The sequence below is a fragment of the Callospermophilus lateralis genome, chromosome 16, assembly GCF_048772815.1.
Source record: "Callospermophilus lateralis isolate mCalLat2 chromosome 16, mCalLat2.hap1, whole genome shotgun sequence".
Lineage (NCBI taxonomy): Eukaryota > Metazoa > Chordata > Mammalia > Rodentia > Sciuridae > Callospermophilus > Callospermophilus lateralis.
Genome location: NC_135320.1, coordinates 80,853,863 through 80,875,818, shown reverse-complemented (window position 1 = coordinate 80,875,818; position 21,956 = coordinate 80,853,863). Strand labels below are relative to the sequence as shown.

General features: G+C 41.0%; 1 protein-coding gene across 5 annotated transcripts in view; it reads left to right on the top strand.

Annotated features, from left to right (window-relative positions):
• Asap1 (ArfGAP with SH3 domain, ankyrin repeat and PH domain 1) overlaps window positions 1-21,956 on the top strand; it is a 341,517-nt gene that overhangs the window by 253,835 nt on the left and 65,726 nt on the right. For 3 of the 5 annotated variants that reach the window (XM_076836258.2, XM_076836256.2, XM_077105587.1), the window contains exons 10-13: window positions 7,254-7,329; window positions 8,698-8,820; window positions 14,215-14,315; window positions 18,402-18,471. In XM_076836258.2, the coding sequence (XP_076692373.1) occupies window positions 7,254-7,329; window positions 8,698-8,820; window positions 14,215-14,315; window positions 18,402-18,471 (370 nt within the window). The remainder of the gene's footprint in view (window positions 1-7,253; window positions 7,330-8,697; window positions 8,821-14,214; window positions 14,316-18,401; window positions 18,472-21,956) is intronic. The other 2 variants (XM_076836260.2, XM_076836257.2) reach the window with 1 other exon arrangement.

The window sequence follows — 21,956 nt, the reverse complement described above, 5'->3', positions numbered from 1 at the left end:
TTACTAAAGACTAGGAACTTCCTTTTGACTTAGGAGTGGAGTAGGACAATTATGAAACTTGGAAGGATATTGTGGTGATCCCTGATTTTAGTTTTGGGTGGAATTTTTCATCTCTCATCAATTTTGATTTTATTAAGAAACATTGCTTTGAAACTTTTGCCAAAATAAGCGAATCTCTCGATCTTCTGAATTGCAACCCTTTGGTAGCAAATCTGATTTAACCTGATTTTAGAAATCTTTTTTGATCTCAGATTTTCTAAGTCTGAATGAGAGTTTGAGCTACACAAACATGAGTTTTCCAGATATAAGAGGCTTTGTAAAATACACGCATTATAGCCTTGTTAGCAAAGATGAGAAGAGCAACCCTAACTTGTATTAGCTAATGTGTCCTCCCTTTACTCTTTTATTCTTTGCTTCTCCCTGCTCAGAAATATTTATTAATCTCCTACCAAAGGCCAGCTACTTTGCTGGGTTCTGGGGAAGAAGTTAAATAAGGGTTCTCTTCTTGGGACTTATTTGTCTGGTACAGGAATTAGGTCATGCACATCAGAAATAGCAGTGATTCTAAACAGTAACTGGTGACATAGACATAAAAGGAGACAAAAAGGAGACATTTTTGGCCAGGAAGGCTGAGAAGGTGGGTCACTGTACCCTGGAGGAGGTAGTGGTACTCACTGTTGGACTAGGATGGCTGACTTTTTCTGGTGAGAAAGTCTCCCCCTAGGACAGAGAAGTATGAGCAGAAGAAGAACTCTGCAAGTGAAGAACCTTGTGTGCAGTTCTAAGACCTCATGGTAGAACTGGGTTATACTGAAATTCAACTATAAGTTATCCCATGATTGGACCTAGAGTTCCATCATAGCAAGATGCCAGGGTGGGGGTTCTCTTTTAAGAAGCATTTTATTTTTTTCCTACTTTAGCCAGTCCCTCAGAACTCCTAATAGGCATGTTGTGGATCTATAAAGCATTCTCTACTCAGAGTTTTGTTTTAAAACTTTCTTCTTCTGAGCATTTATTCCAGTTCCCAAATCATTTTCAATACAGCATCAGCCGGTACTCAAGAGTGAATTTGCAAGGCAATAAATACCTCATGTATCATGACACCGTAATGTGGGTGCAGCTACAACAATGAAGAAATAAAGGGAGCAGGAAAGAGCTCTTGACTTTTTCTTACCCATTTCAGCTCACCCACTCTAATTACTCCTTACTTCAAACACGAGCATGGTTGGTAATGTGCTGCTCTCAAAACAAACACATCCTCTTGCTCACCTACTCCCTTTACCACCTGGGTTATCACTACAATCTGCACAGTCAAGAGCTTTTACAAACATTGCTCTATTATCCTTCATCTTACAAACAGTAATAAAACCTGACATTTGCCAAGAGCTTATTTTATAGGCCAGAGTGTATAGCCTTTCCAGAATTCTTTACATGCATTTTCTTATTTCCTATTCAGAGCAATCAGAAAATATAGCACAAAAAGGATAAAGAACTCGCTGGAAGTCTTGTTCATTCATTTAATAGACATCCAAAAAATGTGTCAATATAGACATAGCAAGCACAGAAAACCAAAGAAAGAACTGGACTCCCAAATTTATAACTTTGGCTTATGAAAGGTTGTTGTCAAGAAAATGAGAAGACAGCTTAGAGAATGGGAGAAGATATTTGCAAACCACTATTTGATAAGGATCCAGTATACAGAATGTAGAAAGAATTCAACAAGACAACTCAATTTTTAAAATGTGCAAAGATTATGAATAGCCATTTTTCTAAAAGAGATACACAGATAACCTGGAGCAAGCCGGCTGCCCACTGCCGGGCTCCAGCGGCCCTGCCCATCACAAGCACTCAAAGGCATCTGGAGAGCAAGAGTCTGCTCTGAAGGAAGCCCTTGAGCCTATCCATGGGACAAGGGTAGGAGACACTCCCCCCCAGGCCTGGAGGACCTGCTGCTCCCAGAGCGAGGCCAAGGCAGCAGAAGGCTTGGAATTCTGCTTTGCCCGTTTCTCTCACCAGACGCTATCCCTGCACACTCTGGTTCAGAACTCAGTGCCCCAGCTAGGAGGTGAGCAGGAGCCCCATAATAGGCTGGGGGCTGCCTCCTCAGGCAGTGTGTGACCTGCCTCTGCCTCTAGTCTTTGATGGGGCCTGTAACTGGAGTGTGTGTGTCGTGGGCAGGAGGATGTGTTGGCCCAAAGATGGGTCAACACCTGGGAAACCATAAGGACTCGGCACTCTTCTAGAGAGCCCCAGCAGACATTTGGGAGTGCCAGAAGAATGTGACTTGTGATCTTACCATGGACACGTTATGGGGCTTGTTCGATCTTAGAATCTTGTGCCTGGAAACCCAATGTGGTTCAGGAAACAGAGAAAGGGTGCCAGACCATCTTATGGCAAAGACCAGGGTCAAAGGCCCCAGGATTGGGAGGAGACCAAGGAGGCAGCTTTCCTGAGGGACACCAGTGCTGTTTGACCCATTTTCCCCTGTGCCATCCATGTTTTCCCACCAGCCTCTGTGGCCAGAGTTGCTGTTCCAGCTATCAGTATCGACTTCTTCCAGAGAAATAAAGTTAATTTCTATTTTATGTTTAAAAAGAAAGAGAGAAAAACTGCCCAAAAGTACATGAAAAGATGCTTGACATCGTTGATCATTAGGGAAATGCAGATCAAAATCACAGTGAGGGGCTGGGGCTATAGATCAGTGGCAGAGCACCTGCTTAGCATGTGTGAGGCACTGGGTTTGATCCTCTGCACCATAAATAAAAAATAAATAAATAAGGAGGTTCGTTCACAACTAACATAAATAAAGAACATATTTTAAAAACCACAGTGAGACACCACATCCACTACAGCCCTGTAATTAAAGTAATAAACAAAAATAGAAAGATATATCCATCAGCTGATGAATGGTTCAACAAATTTGGTGTCACCACACAAGGGAGTTGTATTCAGCCGTACAAAAGAATGAAGTACCAGTGCATGCTACAACAGAGATGGATCTTTGAAACAGGCTTAAGACACACAAGACCACATATTGTATGATTCTGTGTAAAATGTCTAGAAAAGGTAGATCCATAGAGACAAACAGCAGATTTCATGGTTGCAAGGGCAGAGGAGAAGGGAGGAAGTGGTGGACACTGCTGTGCGCAGGACATTGGAGGGTGATGGAAGTCCTGGAATTTGTGGCGATGGTTACGTAATGTTGCACATATACTAAAAACTACTGAAATTTATTATATGAATTTTATCTTGAGGGGAAAAATGAAATTAAAAAAACTATAAAACAAATTACCCTCACAAAACTTATAGCTAGAAAGTAATGGAACCAAATCTTAAACCCAGGTCTCCAGCTTCAGAGTACATGCTCCTAGACAGCATGCCAGAAAACCTTGATTTGGTAAGCCTGGGATTGGGCCTAGACATCCACGTTTTTAAGGCTTGATTTCCAGGAGTGGGTTCAGGAGTGCCACTTGGATCTGAGTTAGTGCTGTATGTTCAAGCTCATTGGTGCCGCAGATGTGCGGAGTATGTCTGGAAGGAAGTCACCCTGTTACCTGGAAGGCAGGGAATTAGTTCTTGACTCAGAGCCTGAGGCTGGGAGACCAGGCTTTCAGAAGGTGTGAGGGCTAGTCACTTCATTGTTTAATTTGTTTGGCAGGTTGGAAAATAGGTGTTCTCAGCCTTTAGTCAAACAGCATCCCTTTCTAGGCCAACTCAAACAGAATCTGACCAGGAGGATCAGGGAGACACTCTTGTTTTGCTTGGTTTTCCTTCCCCATTGCTGTTTGGACACAATTAAGTAGGCTAAAAATGAAGGACATAGGGACTCTGGATGCTAAGGCTCTGATTTGTTTTCTGGAGATTGTTCTACCAGTGGACAGATATCCCTATTAGATGAACATGGCTTTGCACTTTGGGCTGTGGGTGTGTTGTAGCCTGTCAGTGTAAATATGAGGTCCCTGTGCCCATCAGCTGGCAACTTAAATTTTCTTAGCATCCTGTATCATTAAAATGTGGTGATATGTATCTCAAGCGCTTGATTAAGTTGTGAAGCCAGTCTTGCCTTCTCTAAGGTCAGAAAACTAATGAAGCTCATTTTGGCCTGGGACTGTCACGTGTAGAACTACATGTCTGTGCCTGTTGTGATAAGCACATTATCTCCAGGGCTCTCCAGAACTCTCCCAGGCCAAGTGATCATCTCCTTTTCCTATATAAGGACTAGTGATAATTACCTATTGTGTTGAGTTGCAGTGAAATTTTGTTTTTTTAACTTACTGACTTATTATAAAAGACACAAGTGACCAGGGTAGATGAGAGGCACATAGGGTGAGATCCAAAAGGGTCCTGAGTTTCTGTCCCCATAGAATTGGGTATGCTGCTCCCCTACACTAACCCAGAAGTTCTCTGAATACATCTATTTAGGGAATTTTTTGGAAGCCCCAATACGTGACATGCTTGATTAAATTATTGGCCACTGGTAATAAACTCAATCTCCAGCCCACTCCCCTCCCCATAGGTGGGAGGAGAAGGAGGATTGAAGGTTCCTCTGCTCTAATCACATGGTTGGTTCTATAATAAAACTTTTAAAAAGAGATATTCCCTGCATGGTGCAAAATAGTGACAGACACAGAGAAAATCTCAGTTCATGCCAGCTGCTGTTGTGACTGTTGTCATCATTCTCAATTTTCTGAAGATCTCATCATATTTCAGTAAATATGGACAGAGAACATGGCTGAGACAAGTGCCAGACAGGTGATTTCCTTCCATTTGGAGGATTTGCACGTCAAATTCCGTGATAGGTAATCAGAGCTCACACTTGTGCTTCACTTCGCAGTTGATAGAACACTTTTCGTCTGTAGTAAGTAGCTTGTCTAGTGCTCCTCAAAGTTAATGTGCACTTGCGGAGGTAAGCATGCCGCTCTTCATGTAGGGCCACTACCCTGCCCCAGGACTCACATCTAGCAAGGTTTAGAGCTAGGACATCATGCTTCTGATTTCCCAAGCCCATGCATTTCCTTAGAACTGCAGCCAACTGCAGTGGAGAGGAAAAGGGGAAGGGAGAAGCTGCTGCCCTCTGAAATGTGACAGGTAGTGGCTCTGTGTCTTCTCAAGGAGAGAGAATCAAGCATGCAAAGAAAGGAATCACCAGAGGGACAGTGCTGTTGGCAGCATGTTGGCATTTGCTCTTTATGGCTTTACTCATGACACTCTTGGTCATTTTGTTCTCTCTGCAACCCATCCTTCATTTCTGCTCCTGTTTCCAAAACTAGAAATTGGCGCTAAGATGACTTTTTGCAAGGAACTTGCCTTCAGCCTGTCCTCCTAGACTAAACATCAATTATTTAATCTTTTTTGCTTCAGTAATGTGCCATGTTTTAGGGGAAAGTTTTTAGAAAATGAAGCTGAAGGAAAAAAAAAACACATTTTTCTCACTCAAAAGATGACTGAACTTAGGTATCCCTGGTATGCACATCAGTGGGATCACACTGTAGATATAGTACTTTCTTTGCATTAGGCTCAGATCTGTTTGCTTGTTTATAGAGCAGCACCATCTAGTGGAGCTTCCTGCAGTGATGGACATGTTCATATTCCTCGCCGTCAGCCATGGGTTGAGAAGGAACAAGCAACTGGAAATAGTGTGGCATGGCTGCAGGCCGATAATTTCTGTTGTTAATTTTATTTTTTATTTTATGGCTTTTTGGTTTTATTGGTGGTGGTTTTGTTTTGTTTTGCAATAGGGATGAAACTCAGGGGTGCTTTATCCAACTGAGCTGCATTCCCAGTCCTTTAGGGTTTTGTTTTGAGACAAAATCTCACTAAGTTGCCGAGACAGGCCTCAGAGTCACAGTTCTCCTGCCTCAACCTCTCAAGTCTCTGGAATCACAGATGTGTGCCCCTGCACCTGGCATGGAGCCTAAAATTTTTAAGGGAAAATATTAGAAGTTAAAATCAGAAAAGTATTCAAGGGACATAACATAGAAGTTCTTTAATTCTGTATGAAGAAGTTTCACTTGCATCCCTGTAGAATGTGGTGAAAACCTGAAAATGAGGACTTGAATATGTTTTCCATTTAAATAGTTGACCAAAAAGGTGTCATTCCCTCTGTCCCTTTTGCTGGAAGAGTTTATAAAATAGTGTTTCTCTTAATTTGGTAAAATTTTTCCACCAAAAGATTTCAGCCTTAAAAAATGCTGGCACTTGTAGAACTTGAGAAACCACTGTGAAGGCCAGTTCTGATAGGTCGTCTTATTGGCAATGAACGTAGAGAAGAAGTGTAAAATGTACCCTAAAATATCTTGCTGTTGCTTCATTTGTAGGCACTTGTGGAGCATCTGCATTGTGTAGAGCTGGCTGTGATCTGGAGATAAGATAGTCCTCATTGTCTGTAGGGAGACAGAAAAACAGATACAGTCCACTGAGAAATAATGGACAGCAGGGGCATGATTAGAGAAGCTTCCAGTAGAGCAGTGGAATTCGTAAATACCAGTGTCCTGCAGCTTATTGTACTAAGCTGATGTCACACACTGGGCCCCTGAGGGGAGTGCTCTGCTTGCAGTAGGAAGTCTCCCTCTGGTAGTTGACAGGCAAGGGTGCCGAATCAGGGAGGCCTGAGTCTCAGTCCTCTGTCTCTGTGTGAACAACCTGAGCGAGTCCTGTGCTCTCTCTCCTCCATGTACGCTTCTTAAGAACAGGGATGAGATTGAAGTGCTTCATTCATTCTGCTGGCGTTAGCTCTTGTTAGGATTCAGGCCTTTCTACCTATGTGCCGACATTCTGTTTTCCAGGTCCATTACACTGTTGCTTTGAAGTCCTCTGTTTTAAGCATGTGTTGGAATACAGATCCCTCTGGGGGACTGAAAGAACTCTGACCTCCCTCCTGCCTGTCCCTCTAGTCCAGTCACATCTCTGTTCGTGGTGGCTACTTTGATTTCATGGATACCAGTAGTTAAGATGTTTTTCTTTCTTGTATTCAAATGTGGCTCAACCAGGAGGAATTGTTCTACATGTAGGTGGGTGGACACATTATGAAATCATCACGTGAGGACTGCAACAGTAATTTGCAGTGACTATGATATCAGATGTGAAATACTAGCCATAATTTGTTGGTGGTGTGCATCCTTACAAAATACTGAAATTGGTTTTATACTTGTTTTGTGAAGGTAAAGAAAAGGGTCTGTGTTTTCAGATTTTTCAGGTAATTATAGTTCTTTTTTTTTACATTGCTGATAAACTGCCAATGTTTTGTTTTATAGTTTCTTCCAAGATGGCTTGAAAACAGCTGATAAATTGAAACAGTACATTGAAAAACTGGCTGCTGATTTATATAATGTAAGTTCTCCCTGCAATACATGCATTTCAGCTGGTGGCAAACATCATTAAATTTGAAATCTGTTCGAGAATGGTATCAAAAGCAGAAAAGCGTAAGTGATCCTTCTGTTTAGCTCAGAACAATTACCACTGGTCAGATACTCCTCCTATGCATCTTTGGGATGCATAGGAGGAGCAGGAAGGGGAGTATATAACCTTTGGTTCTAGATGGTTCTCTGTTCAGGACTACGTAGCTTCAAATTTCAATGCCGGTTCGTCAGGAACAATTTTTGGCCATGGAAAGGATATAAATTACATAACTGTCTGAGTAAGCAGAGTCATGGATTTATTTTGCTTTTTTTTTTTTTTCTTCAAAATATCAGTGTTTCACTTTTTTAAACCAAAAGGAAAACTTTTCTGGGAAAAAAAGCTAAATATAAACATATAAATGGCAAATTCATTACAAGCTCTTTGTAAGCAGTATTAAAAGAATGTATTTTATGAATCTGAGGAAATATCTTCAGATAAGGTTTTGGCATTGTAAATAATGCCTTATATAGGCTGAACATCCCTCATCCAGACATCCAGAATCCAAAATCTGAAACTTTTGGGGCACTGACTGACATGACCCTGTGACAGGTCACAGTCAAACTGTAGGTGTGCTAAAAATACTGTAGAAAATTACCTTCAGCCTATGTTTATAAGGTATATGTGAAATAAAAGTGAATTTCATGTTTAGATTTGTGTCCCATCTTCAAGGTATCTCATTATATTGTGCATATATTCCCAAATTCTAAAAACAAACAAAAAAACACTCTGGTCTTAGATAAGGAATTTTCTACCTATGTTTTTAATATAACTTTGAAAGCACATAGTATTTATTTTGTAATTTTATTTTAATAGTTTATGTGGTTCAGATTACAGTTAAATTCCAAGTGATTTTTTAAAAAGCAGGAGTCTCTTGTCCTCACATGGTGTGGCGTGAACCTTCGTTGTGCACTGGCCCATGGGATTCCTGGTTGTCCGTGTGCTTCTCTTCCGGCCCATCTAATCCCATTGTGGTATTCCTACCTCCACGCTTTGAAAAGCTAGAAGCAATGATCTCAGTATTATATCAGTTTACTTTCCTGCTTCAGGGTTTTGCCACGCCTGGATGTATTATTTAATAAGACAGCATGGTGCATTGTTCATGAATTCCAGAACTCACTGGTACTGCCTTAGGATGAGAAGACCATGCCTCTCATATCAAAAATAAGACTTTAGGAAGGACTAATAAGAAAATCTACCGTGTCATTGAATTGTTTGATGAGTGCTATATTGGGATAAATCAAACTCTGCTCATAAAAGTATAAATGATAAGTAACAGAAGGTGATTTTTTTCTTTCATAGATAAAACAGACCCAGGATGAAGAAAAGAAACAGCTCACTGCACTTCGAGATTTAATAAAATCCTCTCTTCAGCTTGATCAGAAAGAAGTAGGTGGTTTATATGTTCCCAGCAGGGCTAACAGTGTAAGTGAGGCTGCTTATGCTACCGATACCCTTTCTGTTTCTTGCTCTGCAAAACAGGCACATTTATGGCTTCCTTCCAGGGTGGTTGTGGGGACAAAGAGATGTGAGGGACCAGTGTGCACCTACAGTGATGCCCAGTGTAGAAACTATTTTAATTTTCTTTCCATTATAAAAAAAGATACCCTGATCTATAATTCTGTGACTCTAGAGTTCTAATTCTGCCCTTGAAGGAAAGGCAGTACATCCCATGTTGCTAAACCTTATATCCAGCCAAAGGGGCATGTCTCATTTGGCCAGGGAAATAAGGAAATATTGTGAGGCAGAATCCTACAGAAGCTTTGCCCCATAAATAGAAAAATTTGGGTAAAATGTTCCTTGGATATTGAAACAAAGTATACAGTGCATGGTAAATGTTAGATGACTGCAGTAACCTTAATTATAAAGGTCATTTGTTCAACCATTCAATTAATACCTACTGTGTGCCAAGCACTGTTTGAGGTATTAAGCTGCAGTCCCTTCCATCAAGGAACTCATTATCTAGACTGAGTCAGAAGCATGAACCCATCAGTCATGCCTAAATCGGTATCAGTGCTATTCAGGATTTATTGGGAGGTAGGTTGCAGCCAGAGAGAAACTCAGAGGTAGGAGACTGCAAACAGTTTGAGGCAGGGTAGGTGGAAGAATAAGCAGTGGGTTTCTGAGATAAAAACTCAGTTCTGATTATGAAGGACCTTGAATGTTGGATTTCATAATAAGGGGAAATTGAAAAATAAGTACCATTTGTTACATGGAAGAAAGTCAAATGTGCCTGTTTATGTTATGAGATTATTATGGATTGAATTTAAGTATTCAAATGCAATATTAATAGTCATTTTTTATATTGTCAATTTCTCATGCTATCTCACAACAGTAGCATTCTCACATTTTCTAATTCCTAAAATTTCTGAAAGGAATTTCTGAGTCCAGAACAAAGATGAAGCAACCATCCTTAAAGCGTGGGAAGCCCTGCGCCAGCCACACGGGGCCTATGCAGCAACCCTGGAGGTTTTCCTCACTGAGTGAATGTAACTTGCTGTTCTTCTGCTTTTCCAATGCAGTTTTTATATGCTTTGGGGTTTTCTCAGATGAAAATACCTGCTCACCTGTGGAGAAGGCATGGTGGCCAGGAAGATCCGTGTGTTCTGAGGCAGTATCTGTACTCAGCAGTCTCAGACGCTTCCTGCACCTGTGATCTGAGGCCTTCCTGAGAATCAGATTGAAAATCATTCCCACCACACACCTTCTTGGAGAGGATGTCTCCTCCCTGAGTGATTTCTCAGTATAAAATCTGTTGAAGGACTCAATGGAAGGAGGCCTTGGGTAGATTGTATCTTTGAGAAAAGTGAGAATTCTTACTGGTATGCACTTAACCACTTGCTATCTTTGTTTTGTCAACAGGATTACCTCTTCCTATATATGGATACTTTGTTGAAAAAAAAAAAGTCCCTTTTTTGTTTTGCATAGAGACTAATGTATTCTGCTTAAGCTAACTAAAGAAAAAGTTTTCTCTAAACAAAAGGAATATGTACATGATGCAAAGCAGATGTTTTGATTTGTTTTAATTCTACCCTAAATTAATAAGTAAGTTTCCATTATTAGCAGCATATCCAGAGTGTTTTACAAGAAAAATTGATCTTTCACAACATACCTGTCCCTTTCACATGGCTCTTTATTATCTCTTGTTGCAAACTATGTTTAGAAGCTAATGATTTTTAACAACTTAGATTAAATGTGAGAGGAGAGTATCCACCAGAGAGTTCTCATCATTGCACTACTTTCTGAACAGTGTAAAGTAATATAAAACGTTACCTGAGAAATTAAAAACACCCAATAAATCTTTTAGCCTGTCTCCCCTACCATGTTCTAACATGGCTCCATTGAAGGAAACTTTAAAATTTTTAATTGTGAATAATATTCCCAGATTTTTGGAAGGCTTTTTTTTTTTCCTTGTCAAAATCAAATTAAGTCTTTATTGTCTTTTGGCAGGTGTTCTATGAAATTAATTATCTTAACCTCTTGCAATAGAATAGCCTAACCTCCCAAAAGAACTATTTGTTCCCTAACTATCTTTAGGGTTATAAATATTCTATTTTCAGTGGTGATATCTGTCAGTCATATTCAGAGTGTACTGAATCATTTCAAAAATTCCAGCCTTTTGTTTGAGTCACTGATAGGCACTGAATCGCCATCACAGTGTGATTTGCAAATTTGGGGGATTCCATGCATTGCTCTTCTCTGTCTACTTTGCAGTATCTGGCACATTGCTGGGCACCCCAGAACTACTTATAAGCATTTAGTAAGACAAAACAGAAGGAATCTTTGCCCACCCATCCACACACTTAATTGAAAATTGAAGCAGTAGAAGTTTGGTTTTGAATTGAATACCAGAAACATTTATAAACCCCCATTAAATCAGTGAGTATGGTGTAATGGCTTGCAGTTTAAAGAGATTGAGATTATAGTCCTTAATAATAGATTTTATGTTAATACGGTTTCAGGTAAGAAAGTGATTTGTCTGCACTACTAATAAGAGGATAGGAAATTGAGCTAAAAATAATAGGGCAGTTTCATTCTATAGTTTACATTTCCTGCCTCACATCATGAAATTTCCCCAAGGATTCAAGTTCATTTTTTATTTTTAATATTACATATATTTGCCCAAATGAGTTTTCCATTTGCACTTCTCTTTTCTGAATATGTACTTAACTTCTGTTATGCTATGAATGAATTCGGGATCTATTTCTTCATTTGTGTTTTTATATGATTGTGTTGATGATTTTCCAGTACCTACTTTCTCAGAAGAGAAAATCCTTTTCATTTATTTATAGTACTCTGCTAAGCCACCTGAAAGGCCATCATTTCTCCACGTGCACAAATGATAATTGATAGAACTTTGTTAAGCCATGAAACTCACTAATAGTCATTTTGGTATTACTGATGCTTGACTTTTGCCACATATTGCTTCTTTCTGTTCAGTTTAATAAAATCAAAGCCTAGAATAAGGCATTTTGTTTACCCTTAGAAATATGTTTGCCTGATGTACAGCAAACCCATTCAACTCAAGCACTTGTTATTTAGAATTTAAAGTTTATGTGGGCAAATAATAAATTATATGTAAGGAATATTTTCACACCAAGTTTAAAGATTATAATAATTTTCATACATCATTCATCTGAATCCATGTTTAGAAAAATGTATGAGTACTTTTATTTTTAAAACTTAGACTTGTATTTTAAAGGCTATCAAATGAGTCAAGTTTAGAGACGGTTTTAAGAAGATATCCAAGGAGATTTTAGATTTTGTTTTAATGTTTCTGGGAGACAAGGGAGGTCCCTGACTTTAAATCAGTAGTTATAATTCTCATGTGATTTCACTGGAGTAAAGCAGAGAGTTTTGTGGATTTCACTAATCCCTGCCCTTATTTTGTCCCGGGCCTCAGTTCCCTGCTACCTGAGCTGATTTTCAGTCCTAATTTTTCTTTGTCAGGTTATAATGCCTCCCTCAAGAAAATTGTCCCAGGGCTGGGGTTGTGGCTCAGTGGTAGAGCACTCACCTAGCATGTGTGAGGTATTGGGTTTGATCCTCAGCACCACATAAAAATAAATGAATAAAATGAAGGTCCATCAATGCTAAAAAAAAAATATTTTTAAAAAAGAAGAGAAAATTGCCCCAACTGTTCCTAGGGACTGTAGCCGGAGGCACTGGGAGGGCAGGGTCTCTCCTCTACCTGTCTGGCATGTGGTCCAGTCCCTCAATCCTGTCTCCATCCAGAAAGCATGGGAATGCCTACCAGGGAGGAGTCCGTGAGCTCAGTTACTGTGCAATTCAAGGCTCTGACCCTGTTTAAAGGTAAACATTTAGGAGAGTTTCACAAGAGATTGCCAGATTTCACTCCATGCCCCACCCTTGCCCATGTTAAAATTGTCTAGTTACATGAAAGGAATCTGGATTGTTAGAGAAATTACTCAAGAGTAAGAAAGTGACTTGAATCTGTGACCTCTTTAACATCAGTCAGCTTCCCTGGTGTATATAGTTGGTTCTAGCTACTTGACAAGAGAGCAGGACAGCAATGTAGTCAGAGTGTGAGCGTCCACCTGCACGTCAGGCTGCATCCTCTGTTGGCCCTCAAGCCCTCTGTCCAGGCTTTTAGGTTTGAACACAGAATTTATCACAACTGGAATAGCCTCACAAAGGCGCACTGTCATAGAAATTTTCCTCCCACTAGTTTGCCTCACTGATCACACACTGTTTGACCCAGAAGACTGAATGTCTGAAAGAAGCCACCTTGGCCTTGAGGTGTGTTGTGCACATCCATCAAGAGATAACCAGTGCGGCTGGTTGAGCTTCCCGCAGCACCATCACATTTTAGGTGTCTCTTATAAACTGGATGCACTCAGCTCTCTTTATTTGAACTCTTACAATCTATGGCTCTTCTGAAGTTTACTAAGTAAATAATTTTGAGTTTCACTGAGTTATTGATTCCCTGACCACACGCATTGAAGCTTGTCAACACTGCATCTTGGTAACCTGTACCTCATGTTCTTCCATTCTGCTGTGTTTCTGCTGTCACTCAACATGGCCCAGCAGAACCCTATAGGTATAAGATATTTACTGTCCCATCACCCAAGGGTTATCATGATTCCAAAGGTACACGTTCATGTTTTCTGGTATTATTCTTACAGCAATGTTCTCTTTGTGCATTATATGAAATGTTGTGAGTGTCAACATTTTCAACAAAATTAACTGTATTTTCCAACATTCTTCCTTTTCTCTCTCTGCTTTTGCCCTTCCTGATCGAAGTCTAGGAGAGTAAGTCCATACTTCCTGTGAGAATGTATTGTCCTACTTCCATGTCTAGACACCCATGTTGTCATGCTACAGTCCAATATGGTTCACTTGTTTCTTAGGCTTTCACAACGTAGTGGCCACTTGGCCACATAGTCCTTGGAAACTGTGGTGAGGCACCAATGGCATGCCCCCATGGGTTGCACGGGTTTGTTTTGTGGTCCACCTGTCTTTCCATTGCTTCCTGTGCTTACTTCTGCTGTTTGTGTAAACTGGGTTGAGTCGTCTGGTAGCCCACCAACACCCTGTGTGTGTTTGAACTCACTTCAGAGTAGAGCTGGGCTCTGAACTAGAAACAGGAGACCCAGGCCCAGCCCTTCTTCAGACTGGCTTTGTGACTGGCAAATGTTTTCCTGCCCTTTTCCTCCTCTAAAACCAAGGCAAAGACCTCACAACTCTCAAAGCTTCATAATTCTTAGACTAATGGGCAAAGACTCAATGGCAGGATAGAGTCGAGGATTTGAAAATTGTCTCCAGCTTTAGCTTAATTAGTGGCTTCTATTTTTCTAGGATTCCCAGAGCCGGCAAGGAGGGTACAGCATGCATCAGCTCCAGGGCAATAAGGAATACGGCAGTGAGAAGAAGGGTTACCTGCTGAAGAAGAGCGACGGGTGTGTATGGGCCTGGTGTCCCAGGGTGTGATCGGCATATTTACTAAGGGCTGTTAACTAGCAATTTTTTCTAGCCTCTCAAATTGGAAAACACACTTAAATGTTTTCTAATGCACTGACTTTCTTCACATAAGTCTGAGATTTAACCTGCTGTCTTTAAAAAAAAAAAAAAAAGCAGTAGTAGTTTTGTGGCCCCTCCAAATGGCATCTGTCATTTGTAACCTGTACTTTTAGGAAGGCAAGAAGTGAGAGGCCCTCCTCTCTACTTTTAGTTATTGTATTGTTCTCTGCCTGGGAGGTGAACCTGGGCATTCAAATCCCAACCTGGGGGGTCACCTTGACCTTCTCTGTTACAGCCAATCTGACAAAAGCCCTTCCATTCTAACTCTAAATATAATGCACCTCTAGCCGTCTCTGCTGCCCAGAGATGGTCCACTAACATCTCTCCTGGACTGTTGGTGCCACCTTCTAACTGGACTCTGTCACTGTCTTCTCCCTCGCCAACTCCCCTCTAACAGCTCTCAGAGTGGTCTGGTCTGGTCTTTTTTTTTTTTTTTTTTTTTTTTTTTTTTTTTCGGTTGGTTGGTTTTGGTGCAGGGAATTTATCCCAGGGCCAGTTTATCACTGAGCTATGTCCCCAGTCCTTCTTATTTTTGAGACAGGGTCTCACTAAGTTGCTGAGGCTGACCTCAAATGTGTCACCCTCCTGCCTCAGCCTTCCAGGTCACTGATATTAGAGTTGTGCACCACCACACCTAGCCCAGAATGGTCTTTTACACATCCAGCACACCAGGTCATTCATTCGCTTACATTGCTCCAGTGACTTCCCTTTGCATACAGAGTGTCTTGCCTGGTGTTTCTCATCAGCCTCCTTGTTCCTCTTTGTCCCTGGTCCTGCCACACTGGCCTTTGTTGCTTGAACAAATGATCCTATTTAGCAGTAAGTGCTTAACTAGACTCTTAAATCATTTCCTTTACTAATTGGCATCCATTTTTAAAAGAAAGCTCCTTGTTTTCTGACTGTTTGTGGGTATATGTTCTTGGCCTTATCTAAGCTATAGGTGTTTTATTGGTTTTGTTTATTGAAATTGCAGCCATTTCTCTTACAAATTTCTGGTGTTGTTGTCTTTATGCTCATTCTGTTCATGGTTTCAACAAGTATCTTTTGAGAATCCTCTGTGTCTAGGACTCAAGGAACCTGAAATATATAGCATTGAGCAAAAGAAAGTTCTTACATTCTAAAGAAAGAAAAAGGCAACAATATATTATTACATTTCTTTCAAAGCAGAAGTATAAAATAATCAAATTTTTAAGCACTGTCACCTGAAATCACCATGATTTTCTGGAAATTAGAGTTGCCTATTTCTGAGTGGTTAACATCTGCATGTCCCAGGAAGATCAGTCTTTTCATCAGTATTGTTTAGTCTAGACCCTAAAATGCTCTTTTGTGAGCATCTGCTGAGTGCCTACCCTACTGCCAGAGACCCGCAGTCATCTCTGTGATTGAGATCATACAGACAGCAATTACAAGGGCCAGATTTGAACCTGCTATCTGACTTCACATCAGGAGTCTCCCCTTCATATTTCAAAGTGGCCATTACTGCTGTCAACCACTCTTGGCACACCCAAAACAAACTAGCCTACTCACCCTTCCATGTACCTTCATACATTTCGTAGGCATACAGAAAGCACTCTAGTGTGTGAGGCAGTCTGCTGGTGCTAGGGGGTAAAAGGTAGGTGAGAGATGGCTTTCACTCTCACCCTGCTGCAGTCTGTTGGCAAGAGATAAGGGAAGGGCTGTTGCATCTTAGAGTTGGGAGGTTGGAAGTCAAGTGGTCCGAACTCCTAATAATTGCTCCAGCAGCCCAGGTGAATCGCAATAACCCAGAGTTCCTGGTGGTTACTTCTGTGGAAGAAGATACTGTAGTGCCTATACCTGAAGACAAATACATTTGCTAATAGTAACCAGTGATATGTTGTGATTTTCTCCTAAGGGTCATTTGCATTAGTAATTTCTGACCCCAATTTTAAAATGTTTCTTGTTTCTTAAGGATTGTTACACAATTTGAAAACCAATCTAAAATGTCTAATAATTTAAAACTTTATGGTCTAGAGGCTTTTATTAAGAGGCATGGGAGCAATTGTTTTATATATATTTTCTCAACATAATTCCAGAAGGAGGGCATTATTATCTTCATGATACAGGCAAGGAAAATGAGTCCCTAAGAGGTGAAGTAACATGAGTTAGGTGACAGCTTTGCTGGGATTATGCTAACCAATGACATGGGATCCAAAGCCCAAATGATCCAGCATCAACATTGATACACAGTGAGTCGTGCAAGGCTCCTTTTTAATAGAAAAGAGCTGTAGAAGATTTACAAAGATCAGGAGCTGCTGTTCTCAGTTGTGCAGGGGCATATCTTAATACTCTCCTCCTCCTGGCGATCTGCAATGCCTCATTAGCAGTCTCTGGGCCAGAAAGGTCAGTGCTTTTGTGTTACTTTCCTCAGCTTCATTAGCTGTGCAAGAGAATATGGATATTTATTTTATGATTCCTTAATACACATAAGAAAAACTGATGTATAAAAGCTTAACTAAATAAAATAAGTAAACTGAGCAGGGAGAGTTTACCCAAGGTGAGTAGTTTGACGAGTTGGTGGTTTGGTATTTTGAAATGTGTTCCTAGGAAGGATGGTGCTGGCTTTGGCTTAATGTATAGGGACTGCCTCTCCCATCTTCACAAGCTTCTGTGAGAGTAGAACAAGATCAGAACCACTTATAGATAGCTGGAACCATAAACCAAATTCAGGCATTTTCATTTGATAGATATTAGCGCTAATATCCTAGTTAGTACTTGCAAAAGAAAGTTTGTGATTTAGCTGTGATTTGAGGATAGTTCTCAATTGGTGGTTCTAAACTATCTCCTGAGGAGACTAGCATTTTGAGCATTGTGTTCAGTTTACATCTAGTCAAATGGAGTCAAATTCTTATCATGCTCTGGAACAAACTATACTTCTGGTAGTTACATATATAAGACCACAGTGTTATCTGTGTTGGTTTTCAATTTCTGTTTTGGCAATTTCCTTAGAGTATTAATTTATGATGGAAAAGAAAATGCAAGTTACAATTTTAAAGACCTGGGAAAGATAGAATGGTCCTCTCTGGTGTCATTTGTTTCCATGGCAACAGAAGGCCTGCACAACCCTCTCCCAGGCCAGGGAATCCTATTCCCTGCCCATTTCTGCCTCCCCTGGGGAAGTGGTCCCAAGCAGCAAAGCTGCACCTGCTGCACGTGCACAGCTCTGCCCGACACTCAGCCTCTTAATCTCACCTGGAGCTTCACAGGAAACTCCAAGTTGAAATTAGTTCTCTTTGGAGGTTTCCATCTTCAGCATCATCAATTTTTTTTCAAAATGTGTATCACAACTCCTTCAGATGGTTTGACCACAGTTGACTCCTGTATGAATCAGGAACAGTTCTCTTTCCAGGGGCTCTGGCATCATTTTAGCACTGGAAGACCCCTGAAGGGGAGGTGTACGAGTCACCAAAACTAGATCATCTTGTGCCTTGGACCCTCAGCTCGTTTTCCTACATCTAAGGCAGCCTCACCCCCGTTCTTCTCCTGCATGACAGACTTCATAACTTTTTTAAAATTCATCTAATTGTAGAATTAATCAATTAATAGAGCCTTTTGGTAAAAGATTGACAGATATGGTTATAAGCATTACTAACATAATGCCTAATATAGGTCTGGGCCCCCTTTCCAGAGAATAGTATTTTTACCTATATTGTAACAGTAATTAATTTTTCATTCTCCTGCTATTAAATTTCTGTAATTTCTATTTCTCATTTCACCATCAAAAACAGTGTTGTAATGAGCATCTTTGTTATGCCTACCTGTCTGAATTACCCTCTAGCTGGGGTATAAAAGGCAATCAGAATTTTCTGATTTATGTAACTTAAGGGGGGTCAGGATTTTTTAATTTTGGAGTGGGTTTTTTTGTAATTCTTGTTCATCATACCATATGACTGTATGTCCCAGATGACTCAGACACTGTTTACAGTTCTGTTGGGCTTGCTTCCTAGGATCCGGAAAGTGTGGCAAAGGAGGAAGTGCACCGTCAAGAATGGAATTCTGACCATCTCACACGCAACTGTAAGTGTGTCTGTGGTTTTTCTGCCTATTTGTTACACTTTCAGCCTCCTGAACCAGAAAGCTCCTGAGGTGATGTAACCACACTGAGGTTTTGCCCACATGTCGTTATGTGTGGATTTGGGTCAGATCATTTAGGATATTCTCTTATTATCTTGTCCCGTGGTAGCCTATGTCCTTCTGTGTCACCCCCAGAAACCTTTTTTTTTTTTTTTTTTTTTTTTTGGTTTCCTCAACCTGAATTGGGTATTGTTTGATCTTATAATCTTATCTTTGGAAATACCATCGGCTGTTCTAAAAAGCCTAGTTCCTGCATTATAAAGTTGATAGAGGATGTTCTTTGCATAGAAAAGTAATGTAGGAATGATGTGTTTAGAGATGTTCAGTCATGCTGGCCGCAAGAGTGCACAGTGAAACAAGTTCTGTTTTGCCTTTTTAAACTAGCAAAAAAAAAAATGGGGTGGGGGGTTGTACCTCAGCCACTGAGCCACTTCACCAGCCCTTTTTTGTATTTTATTTAGTGACAGGGTCTCACTGAGTTGCTTAGTGCCTTGCCGTTGCTGAGGCTGGCTTTGAACTCACGATCCTCCTGTCTCAGCTTCCCGAATCACTGGTATTACAGCTGTGTGCCACCATGCCCAGCTGCAAAAACTTATTTTTAATTCTCAAAGATGCAAGTGTCCTAATGGAAAATGTATCACTCCGTGGATGGCAAAGTTCATTCCAGGTGTGTTTAAAAATGTGTGTGGCATTTAACCCAGTAACGTCAGTTTGGGGGACTAATTCATGATTGAACTGCAGTAGCCTGTGCCGAGTGGGGCCCTTGAGTTAGGATAAGCAGTCTGTTGCTGACAGAACAGTAGAAACAAGGATGGGCATTTATGGCATTGGCAATTTTTCATTACAGCTGAGTTTATATTTCTCTATCAAGGAAAGGAAGTACCACTTACCTTCAGCCCTTGTGGTATCAGAACCTTCCTTTTACAGATAAAGAAACCAGACCCTAGATCTGAACAATGCTAGTAACTGGTAGAATAAGAAATTCAAGCTTGGGTCTATCCAGCATTAGTCCATGTGGTCTTGCTGTTGTCTCTCTTCCTGTAGAACCCAGCTGTTCTGCACTCTGAGCTCTCTACAGCTCTCTGTCCATCTTTAGCCAGGTACTCAGTCAGACCTAGACACACAGAAAATGCTTGTTACCTCTTGTGGCCTAGTACATGATGGATGGCATGCTTCCTAAAGATTGTAGTTCTCTATGAAACTTGAGCAGTTCCCCTTCTCTCTGTCCCTTGACCCCTGAAGAACCCTGTGGTGAGTTCTGACTGACAGCCCAGCTGAGATTTTTAACCATCATGCCCATTCTAGCCAGCCACCCATCCGATAGCAGAAATCCCGCCTGCAGAGTTGGACCCGTTAGGGGTTGCCATTGAGACTGTCTAGCAGTTGTTCATATATTTAGCATTTGTTAACTAAGTTCCATTCACCCATGTGCTGGCCTAAGCATCAAGTTACATGAGTGGAAAATAGATAATTTGGACCTTCTCATCTTTAATTCCATATAGTTTATACTAGAGTGAAAGTTTCTGATCTATTTTGACTATTTAGATCGTGAGTTTTTTTGGTCAGATTTACAATGTGTCCCCTAATTTCCATGACCTTCTGCTGGGGAACTCTTCCCATGGATTTGCCTGGCTATGGCCCTCTCAGCAAGCATTTGAGAGCGACGTGGCCTTACCTTGTTCTTTCCGTTTACTTTTCTTGTGGACTTGCTGTGGAAAACAGAACAGTGTGGCAGGAGATGGCACAGTGATGAAGTGCATCAGCAGCACTGCTTGACAGTTATACGACCTTGGGCACATTGCTAAATATAGGAAATAAATGAGTTCTCTCTCACTCCCTTTTTCTTTTCTGCCAAAAGACGTTATTGTGGCTAAGCCAACAGTTTATGTGCATTCTTTCTAATTAACAACAGGTATCGCACTGACCCCATTGTTTGATGGCTGAGAGAATGGGCTGTGGCATCCATCAGATGGGAGCTCTGCCATTGACTGTGTGACCTTGAGAAAAGTGTTTAACTCAAAGATGATGTGGGTATCGAGTGAGACAGCCCGCTGTGTGTGCACAGAGTGGTCAGTCTCACTGTTCTGTTAGCTCCTCACAGGTCACTGGCGAGCCTGAGCTCTGTTGATAATCCCCTCCTGATACAAACTGGGAGCTCTCCTGCCCCTTAGCAGCCCAGGGCAAACAGGCTCCTCCCCAACTGCTGATTCCCTCCCTGAGTTCTGTTATTCTGTTCCCCACTTTCCATTGGCTTTAAGCCACTTTTTTAGCTGCCAGTTACATCACTTGTAATCATTCCTGCCTCCATAGGAAGATCTCTAGTCAGTTTTCCCCACTTTGCAGACACCATTGCTTACTTAGGATTAGCTTGAAAATCAGGGCCAGTAGTTCCTGGGAAAGCAAAAAGATGTAGTGACTTTGAAAAAGTGAGGGAAAGAGCCTTTGGTTCTTTATAATCATCAATACTTCCTAATTGTGCAGATTACTGGGATTCGCTGTGCTGTCTCCACACATGCATGCATCGTGCACTGATCACACCCTCCACACTGCTACACCTGCTCTCTCGCCTCCTGCTCTCCTCACTGTCCACTCCCCAGACCCTTTTCCAGTTCCTAACATTCCCTCTGCTGCTAGAGAAGAGTTTTTATTGTAAGAAAACTTGAGGCCTTAATTCAGGAGCCCTTAACACCTGAAAATTCCTCCAGCTTGCAGGCCACACCCACACACCCCCCCCCCCAAGTGAATGTCACCTTTGCAGATTGTTCTACACACAATGTGACTCGGGAGAGGACCAGGCTACCTTCAGATTAATGGCACACAGTGTCTTTTGACTTGACCACTTGAGTAATACCTGCTCCTGGAGAGATTCATCTCCCCAACTCACTATTCCATGGAGAAATACTTTCTTATGTACACCTGAAAGAATTGCATACAGCCCATCCCTAGATTTCACCAACAGATACATTGTTTTTCGTGTTTTTATTCACTATTCAACGTAACAGCACTGTAGGAATCAAATTTAGTGGTAATCTCTGCATTTGCTTTCATCATCATCATCATCTCAGCTTATTTGTGAATATCCAGTATATTTTTCTACTCTTAACTATTATTGTTTTCCTTTTTGGTACTGAAGACTGAACCCAGAGGTGTTCTGTCACCTAGCTGCATCCCTAGCCCTGTTTTACTTTTAATTTTGAGACAGGGTTTCACTAAGTTGCCCAGGCTGGCTTTGAACTTGCAATACTTTTGCCTCAGCCTCCCAGGTAACTGGGATTAAGGCTTACACTAGCATACCTGGTTGATATTAATATTTAATCATTTTTTCCCTTGCTCAAATCCAGGGTTTTATCCATGCTGTACAAGGGCTTTACCTCTGAGCTACACCCCGACCCCATCCAGTACTTTCTAAACATAATATAAAATGCTTT